This window comes from Hesperophylax consimilis, chromosome 6 (genome assembly GCF_061612785.1).
Source record: "Hesperophylax consimilis isolate HC1 chromosome 6, BYU_Hcon_1.0, whole genome shotgun sequence".
NCBI lineage: Eukaryota > Metazoa > Arthropoda > Insecta > Trichoptera > Limnephilidae > Hesperophylax > Hesperophylax consimilis.
The window spans coordinates 27,278,231-27,292,177 of record NC_142841.1 but is presented as its reverse complement, the minus strand read 5'-3'; the positions used below and the strand labels follow the sequence as shown (position 1 = coordinate 27,292,177).

The following is a 13,947-nucleotide window of genomic DNA, read 5'->3' as shown; positions in this document are numbered from 1 at the left end:
ATCCCAATATTTAAATAAACTAATAATTATACCTAGTTAAATGATTGATGTAATTACTATTGTATTTATTTATGTTAAATTACATGCATGTGAACTATTTTCAGTTAGTTTGGAAAATGCGATAAGAAGCTACAAAACGGGTTACCTAACAATTTTAGCTCATTCTTATGGCGGAAAATAATTTTATCCAATTATAGATTTTCAAACACCAACACGAACCTGCTACATGAACAAACGTTGAGGGAAAATCTTGTTACACATATTTTCCGAGAAAATGATTTAAGTAGCGCGAAGTATTAGTAAAAATACAGAAAATTAGTACAGGGTAAACACGCACTTTTAAAAGAAAAACTCTTTGTTGTAGTTAGGTGATAATGAGAAATAAGTGTTCTAGTTTCCGGAAATGGAAATTTAATTAAAATGTATGGTTCACTTGGCAGCCATTGTTTAAAGGTTAGTTTTTCTTTTCTTATTTAAACCAAAATATGGACATATGATCATAAAACAGGTTCTTATTGTGAGTTTTATTTAAAAAAAAACTACTCTGAAAAAACGATTTTAATATTATTTTATCAAAACATGGCGTGAAGAAAAGACGTCAAAATATCGGTGTTTTTTTAACGAAAAAGCCACTTAAATCCATTTTTTAATTTTCCGGAAACTGACGTACTGATAAAAGTGTTTTTAAAATAAAATGTCTCTGTTAAGCGTTTCTTTTTTTTCCTTATATTTACGGAAGTATTATTAGAATAAAAATAAATTATAAGTTTAATTGTGCTCCTTTCCTTATGGATGTACAACAAGTACAACGTTAATTTGTTTTCCGTACGACAGTAAATAAAAATAATCTTAAAGTGATAATTTTTTTATCGAAGAACGCAAACACACTGTGGCTTGACATTAAATAAATGATTCTATTAAACTTCGTTTTAAACCACTAATGTTTCAATTATTGATGTAATTTTTTTAACCATTTCTTTAAAAACTGTATAAATGTTAATATTTGTTTTCGAATCATTCCTACATTACTATTAACCTATCTACAAATTTTAATATTTATGTCTACCATAATATTATTTCGTTAGATGCATGGATACCATCTCGTAAAACTTTTCCCTGTTATACGACTTTACTTATATAATAAGATCACCTTTTTGAGATTTGCAGTAACTTTTATTTTAGTGCTGTCCACCCCGCCCTATCTCGACTTTTGGTAGGTTACATAAATTTTCTCTTCACTCGATTATCTAAAAGTTAAAATGTTGGGGGCAGCATCACGAGTCGGCCTTTTGGCCTCAAAATCCGCAGAGAAGATTTTGAACGAATCTGGTAAAATCATCGCTTCCCTGTCCGTCAACAGCAAGCGCGATTATGCCGCAAAAGCCGCCGCGAAAGGCTCGCAAGGCAGAGTTGTCGCCGTAATCGGTGCCGTTGTGGACGTCCAGTTCGAAGATAACCTACCCCCGATCCTCAATGCCCTGGAGGTGGAAGGTCGCAAGCCCCGCTTGGTGCTCGAGGTGGCGCAGCACTTGGGAGAGAACACCGTACGTACCATCGCCATGGACGGTACCGAGGGTCTGGTGCGAGGACAACCCGTCAACGACTCAGGCTTCCCCATCCGCATCCCCGTGGGAGCCGAGACCCTGGGCCGCATCATCAACGTGATCGGAGAACCCATCGACGAGAGAGGCCCCATCCCCACCGACAAAACCGCCGCTATCCACGCAGAGGCCCCCGAGTTCGTGGAGATGTCTGTCCAGCAGGAGATTCTTGTGACTGGCATCAAGGTGGTGGATCTTCTGGCTCCCTACGCCAAGGGAGGTAAGATCGGCCTGTTCGGCGGCGCCGGAGTCGGCAAGACTGTACTCATCATGGAGCTCATCAACAACGTAGCTAAGGCTCACGGAGGCTACTCCGTATTCGCTGGAGTGGGTGAGCGTACCCGAGAGGGTAACGATCTGTACCACGAGATGATTGAGTCCGGTGTCATTTCTCTCAAGGACAAGACCTCCAAGGTAGCTCTGGTGTACGGCCAGATGAACGAGCCCCCGGGCGCGCGTGCTCGTGTGGCCCTGACCGGCCTCACCGTGGCTGAGTACTTCCGTGATCAGGAAGGACAAGACGTACTGCTGTTCATCGACAACATCTTCCGTTTCACTCAGGCCGGTTCAGAAGTGTCTGCTCTGCTGGGTCGTATCCCCTCTGCTGTGGGTTACCAGCCTACCCTGGCTACCGACATGGGTACCATGCAGGAACGTATTACCACCACCAAGAAGGGCTCCATCACATCTGTGCAGGCCATCTACGTGCCAGCTGATGACTTGACAGATCCCGCTCCGGCTACCACCTTCGCTCACTTGGACGCCACCACTGTGTTGTCGAGAGCCATCGCTGAATTGGGTATCTACCCCGCTGTGGATCCTCTGGATTCTACTTCCCGTATCATGGACCCCAACATCATCGGTGCTGAGCATTACAACATCGCTCGTGGTGTGCAGAAGATCCTGCAGGACTACAAGTCTCTCCAGGACATCATTGCCATCCTGGGTATGGATGAGTTGTCTGAGGAAGACAAGCTGACTGTGGCTCGCGCCCGTAAGATCCAGCGTTTCCTCAGCCAGCCCTTCCAGGTGGCTGAGGTGTTCACTGGACACGCCGGCAAGCTGGTGCCCTTGGAGGAGACCATCAAGGGATTCACCAAGATCCTCAACGGAGACCTCGACCACCTGCCCGAGGTGGCTTTCTACATGGTGGGCCCCATCGAGGAGGTCGCAGCCAAGGCTGAGACTCTGGCCAAGAACACATAAGTAGATGATGTATGACGCTAGTGTTATTAATTCAAGTGCTGATGCTGGACTTTGTAATGTTATTTAAGACCCCAGAGAGAAGGGTGAGGAGTTTCCTATTGTGTAGGAAGAAAGGTCATGTATCATATTATCCGTTGGTAAAAAATATAAACTTATTACAGATGTATTTCCTGAATTTTATTTGGATGCCAATTTCCTTACCGACACAGTGTCATCAGGCTGACAAAATATATATTTTTTGATTATGCAACTTGTTATGTATGACACTAGGTTAATCAAAGTTCAATTTAACATTTTTTTCTTTCCCAAGTTGTACATATAGCTGTAAGTTGTCATATTGCACAATTAAAAAAAAAAATTATGCAAATTTTTGTTCTAAATTACATAACAAAAAATGGCTGAAATGAAAAATATTATGTATGTTTTTTATGCTTTATTGTTGTATTTATTTATGATCGATTAAAAAGATGAACGAATTAATGAAGCATTTTAGCCCTCATAGGAATAATATTTATAGGTTTTTAGAGTACGAAAAAGAATTTGAAAATTTGTTCAATAATGCAGAGCCAAAGATTAACTATCTGATATTATTATGTAATTTTGTGAATAAATATTTAAATTTCATCTTCCGACGAATAGAAGTCTGCTTTCACATTCATCCGTTCTCGCAAGAGTCTCTTCTTCTTTAAACATCTCTCTTCAACTGTTGACAGCTTGTTTCTTAATCGCTCATTATTCAACGAATCTATCAGTCCATTTCTTATTGTGCTATTTAAATTTATGATACTAAGACAAGGCGGAGGAGAAACTCTGTCCAAATAGCTGTATTTCACCGCTGGAGTATCATCTTCCTGATAAATATGCTTTTGGCTTGTGGATTTCTTAGGGTGGACTCTGGTTTGTATGGCCGGGTATTCATATAATGCATTTTGGGTTATATTGGCACAGGAATTCAGTTCTATTGCAAAATCTGGTCTTATAATAGGCGGAGTAAAGAGTCTGGGTTCAAGGAAATGCTGTGTAGGGGTTGGAGAAGGTTTGGGTCTTCGATATTTCAGTTTTCCAGCCTTGTGACGTTTTCCTTTCTTCCCGCGTCTCCCGTCTGTTGTTTTCACTGGAACCGTGATGATATTAACTTGCTTGTAGTATTCAAAAAAAGACTTTCCTAAGTTGCGACCCAATCGGAGATCTGGTTAAGCGGTTAAGATAAGTTTCAAACACAAAATTCACAGTTGTAATAAATTAAATATTCATCTTAATAAAATGAAACTGTCAAGGATTGGATTACATTAATATTATAAGACAATGATCAAACTGATCATGCACCACATAGAGTAAATCTTTAATTTTACAAACACGACATTTTAAATAATAATTTTAAAAGTATCGTCACAATTTTTACTACGGAGGCACGATTCTGAGGTCAGAGGCAGACTGCAAACCGCAACGGCAGACTGCAGACTTAATACTAAATGTTATAATTATTATCATGTCTTGTATTAAGCCTTTACTAGTTTAGCATATTTTTTATTATATTTAAATACCAATATGATAAATAATGATTGGTGCGTAATCCAGAATCTTGAAGCATTTAAAAAAATCAGTAATTACTCTTGTTGTATAAATAAATTTTACAACTTGTAAACATGAGTAAACAGCAAAAAAAAATGCATTTTTCGATCCTATATTTCTAGGTCTAAAATATGAACACCGTTGATGGTAAAAATGAATTGATCAGAAGAAGAAACGTGAATTTTTTGAAGAAAGCGACTCAACTGAGAAGGGACGATGATAACAAATAGTAAAGGATACAGGCGTCATCATTGTAATGAATGTAGTGAGGTATATTGGTCAAGTGGTATCCGCCCATGGACACTTGTAAAGTGAATGCATTTGTGTGTTTTCCTAAACTTGTGCAGAAAAACCTGCGAGCCGTGCCCACTTTGGACGAATCTGCATTAAAAAGGGAGTTTTCCATGCAATATCCTTCAGCTTTGGTAGCAAAGATTTTAGGGAAAACTATATGCCTTTCATACCTGTAAAAAATATATTTATTTAATAAGTTATTACAAGATTAATGAAATGATTATATATAATAAATATTTTAATATTCTTACCGGTATACATCGTCATAGGCATTTCCATAAATAAAACACCCTTTCTGACTTGTATGAGCATGAATATCAATTATAAAATCAAGCTGATACACCTGTGAATAATATAATATTAATGGATTACAGTACCTACAGAAAAAATAAATCACTTTAAAATTAAAATCAACTCATTGAAGCTTTACTCTTCATTGTGATAAATTGCTGTTTGGATATGAAATAGAAAAGAAACAGAAAGAAAAAAAGATTGCCAAGTACCTTTTCTATTTCACATTGAAAAGGCACAGAAAGGAAAAAGATTGCAAAGTACCTTTTCTATTTCACATTGAAATAGAAGAGGCGCAGAAGGGAAAGAGATTGCCAAGTACCTTTTCTATTTCATATTGAAATAGAAAAGGGACAGAAAAGAAAAATATTGCCAAATACCTATTCTATTTCATATTGAAATATAAAAGGCTCAGAAAGGAAAAAGATTGCCAGGTATATGAAATAGAAAAGGCAGAGAAAGGAAAGAGATTGCCAAGTACCTTTTCTATTTCACATTCTTTGAATGTTATTACAAAATAAAGTTTCAATAATTAATATCACAATAAATTATTAACGTTCGGCAAACGGGAGATACCAAGTTCAATTCTCAGTCGTATCCTAATCTTTTATTGTTTATATGTGTTTTTCTGATTCATATTTATTATTTCAAGATAATTATTACTTAGAGCTAGTAAAATTGCCTGCAAACAGGCGCGTTAAACAGTATTCTATATTGCGGCACTGCAATTAAACCAGAAAATGTTTTTCTTGTAACAGAGAAATGGTTTTCATCAATATTATTCTTAATTAATTGATTGGTTACACAAAAAAACATTAAAACCATCTAAACAGTGATTCCTAACATGAGCAATATCGCTCATCAGTGGGCGATAAGATCGCAGCGCCGACAATTTTTGTCTACTTTATTTTGATAGACTGTTAGTTATGTCGCTTTTACAATCTTATATATAGTAAAAAAATATGGTAAGTAGTAAGTACTTTGCTTTTATTGATTTCGCTAATCATCTCCCAGGCTGCTTTGAGAGTTGGATGAGCCCACTGAGAAATGATATTCCAGGACCTGTTTAGGTCAAGACCCATGAGACTGGCTCGCTGGTTTCCAAGATGGACGCCATCAGGGTTCAGCATTGGGATGATTTTAAAGGTGACGTTCTGTCGAAGCAATTGCGCCATCGAGTGATTGCTTATCAAGAAGTCCATTAGCCCTACAGGAAAATAAAAAAAATATTTAAAAAATAATTATTCGTAAAAATAAGACCGAAGAGCAGGCATTAGATTCAATCTTAAAGAATGATTTTTACTCTGTGTTAAGTAATTCCAGTATTTATTTTAACCTTGACAGACAAAAGACGATGGTGGTTCTCCTCCATGAGTTCTTGCAATGATGACTATAACTCGTCTTTTCTCCTTTTTGGCCTTTGAATCTGAATCTTCAACCTTAATAGCGCTCTCGTCTCCAATAGTGATGAGATCTATTTTTCTTTTTTGCTATAATAATAATCCAAATGAATTTAAAGCATTTAAATAATTAAATTTTTTGCTTAAATAATTAAGTTTAGTTTACCACTAGTTTGCGGAAACGATATACATAATATACATCATAATACTCACAAACTTTTCATATACCTATACTCGGTGTCCGGAAACTATTGGTCCAAGCGGGAAACGGGTGAATCACATTTTGAGTCGATGTTGTGATAAGTGTTTATTTATTAGATTATTTATGATAACTTTCGTTTTAGAATTATGCTTCAAAACGAATTCTACAATGCGGAATCGATAGTCCGAAGTAGGAATTTTTTTTAAATTCATCGCAGCGTAGACATGGCTCAAAAAGTTATTTTCATCCCTTTAGTAGTCGAAAAAAAAGTTTAAAAAAATCAAAAAATACAAAAATATTTTAAATTATAGGGTTATCTATATTGTAGGATGTAGATTCTCCAGTTTCTGGACACTGGATATTTGAAAAGTTTGTGAGTGCACAACCCCTGAAATGTAGACAATTTTCGTAATTTACAACAAAAAATTCCAGAACAAGTCATCAATTAATTTATGAAAAAAATGTTTTAAATTTATTTATTATTTTACAAGTTGTTTCAGGGGTAACAAATGAACAAGCTATTAAAACAATAAACTAATGTGAACTTTAAGTGCGTGTAATAGGTGGTTTTGGTAATAGGTATTCAAATCGGAGAAAATAACTAATTTAAAGATGTCTCACGTACAATACTTTTCCCAATGATTTCTCTCTCCACCGCATTCTTCAGATGTTTCGCCTTTCGAATCCAAACGTCCAAATATGCTTGGAGTTTGGAATAGCTGTAAGGGGTGGCCATCGCAAACTGGTAAATATCTTCTTCTTTGTCGAAGGCAAAGGCAAAGCTGAGGATATGTCGAAAGCGGTGGTAGATGGAACGGTGGTAATAAACACTGCTTCTCACTATTCTTTGCCTAAAATAATAGTTAGTAATAGAGACACAACGTAGATGTCATAAATTACGGAGAAAACTGTTAAAGAGTGTCGACTCGGGCACACAAAACCACATCAATCTAGGCCAGGACATTTACAAGTCAGTTTCTTTTTGTGTCCTGGCCTGTTTTGAATTGGTTTGGCGGTACATCGACCGTCACCGTTATGCAAATTTTATTTTTATGTGAGTAATGCACAAGAGTCCTAACTGCTTCCGACCGTCTGGAGCTCCCAATAAATTGGCACATGAGACTGAAGGTAGTAGGGAGGGGAAGGAGATGGGGAATATGAAGTTGAGGACGTACCTGATTATTCTACCTATTCGTACCTATTATTATCGCTCTGGAAAACTGCGCAAATATAAGTACTAAATCGAAATTGTTTTTACTGAACAAATTGTAAAATAACACAAATTAATCAAATAAAATTAACTTGCGCACGCCGGATTTGAACCCGCAACCTCCGGATTCATAATCGAATATCCTAACCACTCAACCACGGATGTCGTCTAAATGAGGCTCTATTATATTTACTTTTCAACCTTACGAATAAGAAATATTAAAGGTATCAAAAATCAACAAGATCGCACAACTTATAAATTTCTCAGAAGTTGCTAGTTTTTAAATTTACTGCTAACCTGTGATGGAATCGCATTGTAATAATAATAGATACAAATAATATATTGTGTTTTAAAATTTGGATAGCTTTGTTTCTTTGAAACATGTAAAAAAGTGGAACCGGTCCGGACAAAATAAACAGAGCTGTGAAGTGTTGGTCAAAATAAACAGTGTTGCCTTTTTGTTCAGAAATTGTTTAGGTAAGTACTCACTTATTTACCAGTGTTCCTTATCATTACTTTTGTAAGGTCCGTGACTAAGTACCCAATCAACACATGACATACTACACGATAGGGTTAGCTAGGTACTGGACGGAATGTCGATGTGCCTCTTATTTCTTAACTCCCAATTTTCCAACTATGCACTACTGTGATATGGAGGTTATCATGAAATTAGAAATTAACATAGCCGCTAAACAAACAAAAACATACTTACCATTTGGGACGAGACGTCGATTTTACAATCGGTGTCATCTCACTATTGAAAAGAACTTTACTTTTTCCAAAGTTAACTATGTTGAAAATAACTCTCTGAAATTTTCAGAAAAAATAATTAAATTACAATAACCTACCTAATTCTACTTTCTTTCAATACTTCAGGGGGAAATTACTGAAAAGATTTAATTTATACTTATTAAAAAATTGTGTCAATCACGAGGCTCTTAAAACACCTTGCATATGGAAAAGCAGTGGAGGTAACCGGATTCAAATAAAAAGCTAACATTTATATTTTAATAAATAATAAAATGACACACATGTTACATTTTCCTTAAATTATTATGAATAATCACCCCCCGAAGTCGTGTATAAGCGTGAAACACTGTGAATAGTGTATCTATTCTACAATTATACTAAGTTGTACTTATGTAGTATAACATATAATCAGAGATGTGCAAAATGGGTACCCAAAACCATTTGAAATGCAAAATGGAAATGGGTTAAAACTTTTCCATTTGAAAATGCAAAATGCAAAATGGTTTTTAGAAAAGCATTTCAAATGCAAAATGCAAAATACCTATTTTCAAAATGCATTGAAAATGCAAAATGGTTTCTCAGGTCAAACAATTAAAATAATTATAGAATTTTGTCATTTAATAATGGACATCAATGTAGAACAAACATATTACTTGATGGTAAATCCAAAAACTGAAAAAAACAATCGTGGTCAACTACAGATTATGAAACCACAAAAAAATTTTCGCGAGACTAATGTTGCCAACGTAAAAACATAGAAACTGCTCTCTAACATTTAATATTACAGCGTCATGGCCCCATGTTCAGTATTTGAATCAGTATTTTTTGTAATGGTATCACTCAATTGCCAGGGCTCCTACGGAGCAGCTTGACAAATGGAAATTATCTCTCATAGCGAGGTTGAGGTCCGACTGATATTTGGGGCTAATGAAAAAAGAATGAGTGAAGATAGTAGGAAGAATATTGCAAAAAAGCATTTAAAATGGAAAATGCATTGAGAAAAGCATTTAAAATGCAAAATGCAAAATGGTTTTTGAAAAAGCATTTAAAATGCAAAATGGAAAATACCCATTTTGCATTTTGCATTTCCATTTGAAATGGATTTATTTGAAATAAAGCACATCCCTGCATATAATATACCTAAGAGGGTTGTTCAGAAAGTAACTGCCGTTTGGCTGTAAATAGAGGACCTGCATGGATGCAGGTGTTTTGTTGTGTACCTCTTAAAACTGAAGTTTTCCACTACCTAATTTATACAAATAAGAGTTTCTGTAACGGACTTGATTGGTTAAAGGCTAGGACAGTTGCTTGAATTTAAATGGCGACTATGTTTAGGAGTAGTGGAAACCTTTAGTTTGAAAAGGCACATAATATAATGTTTGTTTCTCTACAAGATTTTTTTGTCCAATTTACTTTTCGAACAGCCCTCATATATTTTTGTTGTGCCTGCTAAATTAAAAAAAAATTATACCATAATGTCTTATTGCACAGGCGTTGTGTTCACTTAATGCACAGGACATAGGTGTGGCCTAAAACACTCGCCGAAGTTTGAATAAGGTGCGGTGCATGCATTACATGCAATGCATACAGTCTCCGGTCCACAGGGTGATGGCACATGCCCTAGAATGGCTCAAAGATTTGACGTTTCCCCTTGACCTCATTCTTCAGAAGTCTTTAAACTTACTTACCTGATCCTGCTTCACATTATCCACGGTAAAGTTGAACCAGAGTCTCAACTTGGGGCAGCACGTGTCTGGTCTGACGAACAGGTCATACTCGAATTCTGAGATGAGGTCCACGCGGCCCAAGTTGCCTGTCTCGAAGGAGGCGTCGAAGCAGAGGTGCCCCTTCTTGGCCTTGCCGCTGTGCCCCGCGGGGCGCATCACCATGCGGTTCAGGTTGCCGAGGCCTCCCTCGCCATCACTGTCCTCGCTGTCTGTAAGGTGGTTTCATAATGGTTCAAAGGTTCAAAGCTTCAAATGTTCAAATGTTCAAGGGTCCAAATGTTTCAGGGTTAAAATGTTCAACGGTTCAAAGGTACACAGGTTTAAATGATCAACGGTTCAAAGGTGCAAAGGTACAAATGTTCAAAGATTTAAGGGTTTAATTTCAAAGGTTCAAATGGTTACAGGTTCAAGGTCTCAAAGGTCCAAATATTCAAAGGTTGAACGTTTCAAATGTTTCAGAGTTAAATTGTTTAACGGTTCAAATGTTCAAAGTTTTAAAGGATCAAATGTTCAAAGGTTGTTTAAGGGTTAAAAGGTGCAACGATTCAAAGATTTAAATGTTCAAAGCTTCGGAGGTTTAAATTCAAGGGTTCACGCGTTCAGAGGTTCAAAGCACAAAAAATCAAAATTTCTAATGGTGCCCGTAAACGAGCAAATTCGCAAAGGTAGGATAATTACATCCCCAATTTGGAGAATGTACCAGATTTTTTAACCCTAAGCCGGAACGTTTTAAAAATGATATTAAATTATAGGAAGATACACAACATTATACATAACACATTAAAATATACGATAAACAAATATTATTTTTTGCGACATACGGAAAAAGTAACAATGTAATAAATTATGGCCTTTCCCTTCTCAAAGAACTCATTTGCGAATATTTCTACTTGCCTAAATGTAATTACGGAATTTAATAAAAAAATATATACATTTTTATTTATTTACCATCGAGATTTCTCTCATACATGCTAGTATGCTGCAAAGGATCACGTCCGAGCATTTTGATATTTTTGAGAACACTGAATAAAAAAATATGCTAATACCTAACACTCGAAAAACATCGAATCACATCGGGGAAATGAGATAACTTTTCAACGAAGTAAATTCGAAGTAGACTATTTTTAGCACGTATTTGCACACGTTAAAGACGTAGGTTTCACGTGTCAAACGTGTTAAGACTACCACTTTAGTTTTAGAACACCGAACATGAAGTTTTCAAACGGTTCAGCTATTTCAGACCTTTCAGCGAAAGTCAAAATACTCGACTCGATGGAAGAACACGTCTGACGAGAATTTAAATAATAATTACTGACACAAGAAGGATTTTTTTACAACTGATATTTTAAAAAATTGCATACAATGTTCAATACATTCCTGTATGAAATATGTAGAAAATATACATACCTTAATTTATATTTTAGCAACACAAAAATACGTACCTAAAAAGTTGGCTAAAATATCATTCGAAAAACTACCATCAATCGTAAACTATACAATCCAGCAAAATTGAATTAAAATATAATATGTATGTAGACGTACTATTTCTGCGAACAGTGGGCAACATTTTAAGTTTTTCATACCGGAAAGGCAACATAAGTCGTCAGTTTTCCGTGCAAAAATACCACCGAAAAGCATTTGTTATGTAAAATCACACCGCATAACACTCACCTACTAGGCACCGTTAAAAAAGCTTACATGGGTCTTTTAAAATCACTTTTCTTTTTGTAAACATGATTGTGGGTGTGTAAAGTTATTTTTTCTAGTATGTAAGTAGGTATTCAAATCAAATTCCAACGAATAAGCTGGGTTCCATGTTATTCCATCGATTTAACCCGATTTTAGTTTATAATAAAAGCTGTTAATGAGAGTGTCAGACATCTGCTCTGTTTTGGTGTTAAGCTTCTATTATCTGGTGCAAAATAGTATATCCGAATAACACTAGCCGCGCACGCGACGAGGGGAAAGCATCGACTACATCCACCATAAAAAAGGTTTCAAATCGTTTCAAATTTAAATATTATGTTCAAGTTAATATTATAACACATACCTACGTTCAAATAAACAATGTGAAGTGATTTTCAATATAGTAGCTTGAAATAATGCTAAAACCTCGCAGTGCCTATATGTGTAGTTCTGTTATCAAGTGAGTTTATAATGGTTTCCGGAAACCATATGTTCAACATTTTCTTAAATGTCTTCATAAATATAGTTTAGCTCCAGTAATGTGTGGTTAAATTGTTGCTACGATTGCTAAATATAGTTTATTTTGCCAGTAATGTCTGTTTGAATTGTTTCTACGATTGTCAAATATTGTTTAGTTTGCCAGTAATGTGTAATTGAATTGTTACTACGATTGCTAAATATAGTTTAGCTTGCCAATAATGTGTGTTTGAATTGTTCTACGATTGTCAAATATTGTTTAGTTTGCCAGTAATGTGTAATTGAATTGTTACTACGATTGCTAAATATAGTTTAGCTTGCCAGTAATGTGTGTTTGAATTGTTACTACGATTGTCAAATATTGTTTAGTTTGCCAGTAATGTGTAATTGAATTGTTACTACGATTGCTAAATATAGTTTAGCTTGACAATAATGTGTGTTTGAATTGTTCTACGATTGCTAAATATAGTTTATTTTGCCAGTAATGTGTGTTTGAATTGTTACTACGATTGTCAAATATTGTTTAGTTTGCCAGTAATGTATAATTGAATTGTTACTACGATTGCTAAATATAGTTTAGCTTGCCAATAATGTGTGTTTGAATTGTTACTACGATTGCTAAATATAGTTTAGCTTGCCAGTAATGTGTGTTTGAATTGTTACTACGATTGTCAAATATTGTTTAGTTTGCCAGTAATGTGTAATTGAATTGTTACTACGATTGCTAAATATAGTTTAGCTTGCCAATAATGTGTGTTTGAATTGTTACTACGATTGCTAAATATAGTTTAGCTTGCCAGTAATGTGTGTTTGAATTGTTGCTACGAATGTTAAATATAGTTTAGCGTGCAAGTGATGTGTGTTTGAATTGTTGCTACGATTGTTACATAATAAATATTTTAGAGAAAATACGAATTTATTTAGTTAAATGTTTTAAAAGTGGAACTAGCTGACGTGTACCCGGTGTTGCTCAACTTTTCTCTGCTTTACATAATTTAATATGCACGTATTATTAAAATCCGTTGCGCGGTTTAGAAGAACTAAGCGCACAAACAGATATCGACTTTATTTGATACAATTTAGAGATAACGACTAAAACCTCAAATTTAATATTTAATTATAGAATGTAGTATTAACAACTCTCAAACGACAAATGTGAAACAAGCCCCGGCAAGGCTGAGGTTTGTGTTTAATTCCTAGATGCGATCAAATCTTTTTCAGGTGTAAGTTGTTAGTATTATGCACTTACCTAATGTGTTCTTGGTTCTAAAAGAGAGATCTCAATCGTGAATTTTCATTTTATTATTTATTACCCATGCAGCCTTTTTTCTGTAGAGTCTTAGTAACTAGATCACAATGATTTGGAAATTCAAACTGGAAGATCGTTTAGTTGGATATCCGCTTTTTTATGGAAACTGGATGACACCACTTGGTAAGTGAGAGGTTAAATGTTTTTTTTGTTCAATCATTATTTGTAAGTACATAATGTGCAATGTTCAGCAGGAGTAACAAATCTTACGAAGTATTTAAT

At 35.4% G+C, this 13,947-nt stretch overlaps 2 protein-coding genes across 2 annotated transcripts; one reads left to right on the top strand and one right to left on the bottom strand.

The window, feature by feature from the left end:
* Positions 1-1,171: 1,171 nt before the first annotated feature.
* On the top strand, positions 1,172-2,973 carry LOC149423154 (ATP synthase subunit beta, mitochondrial). Its single transcript, XM_089632518.1, has one exon. The coding sequence runs from the start codon at positions 1,260-1,262 to the stop codon at positions 2,805-2,807; it is 1,548 nt and encodes a 515-aa protein (XP_089488644.1). The 5' UTR covers positions 1,172-1,259; the 3' UTR covers positions 2,808-2,973.
* Positions 2,974-3,421: 448 nt separating this feature from the next.
* On the bottom strand, positions 3,422-11,256 carry LOC149423153 (cytosolic carboxypeptidase 6-like). The gene is made up of 9 exons (XM_089633057.1): positions 11,202-11,256; positions 10,215-10,462; positions 8,489-8,583; positions 7,192-7,417; positions 6,301-6,454; positions 5,945-6,171; positions 4,925-5,016; positions 4,620-4,843; positions 3,422-3,996 (listed from the first exon to the last, which is right to left on the bottom strand). Exons 1-9 carry the CDS (start codon positions 11,254-11,256, stop codon positions 3,422-3,424), a joined length of 1,896 nt encoding a protein of 631 aa, XP_089489183.1.
* Positions 11,257-13,947: the final 2,691 nt, after the last annotated feature.

Bases quoted from the DNA above. Each gene is read 5' to 3' on its own strand.
- LOC149423154 (XM_089632518.1), top strand. From the start codon at position 1,260: ATGTTGGGGGCAGCATCACGAGTCGGCCTTTTGGCCTCAAAATCCGCA.
- LOC149423153 (XM_089633057.1), bottom strand. From the start codon at position 11,256: ATGCTCGGACGTGATCCTTTGCAGCATACTAGCATGTATGAGAGAAAT. The intron at 7,418-8,488 runs GTAAGTATGTTT...CTATTATTTTAG, and splicing joins TCGACGTCTCGTCCCAAATG to GCAAAGAATAGTGAGAAGCA. The intron at 6,455-7,191 runs GTACGTGAGACA...TTATTATTATAG, and splicing joins AAATCATTGGGAAAAGTATT to CAAAAAAGAAAAATAGATCT.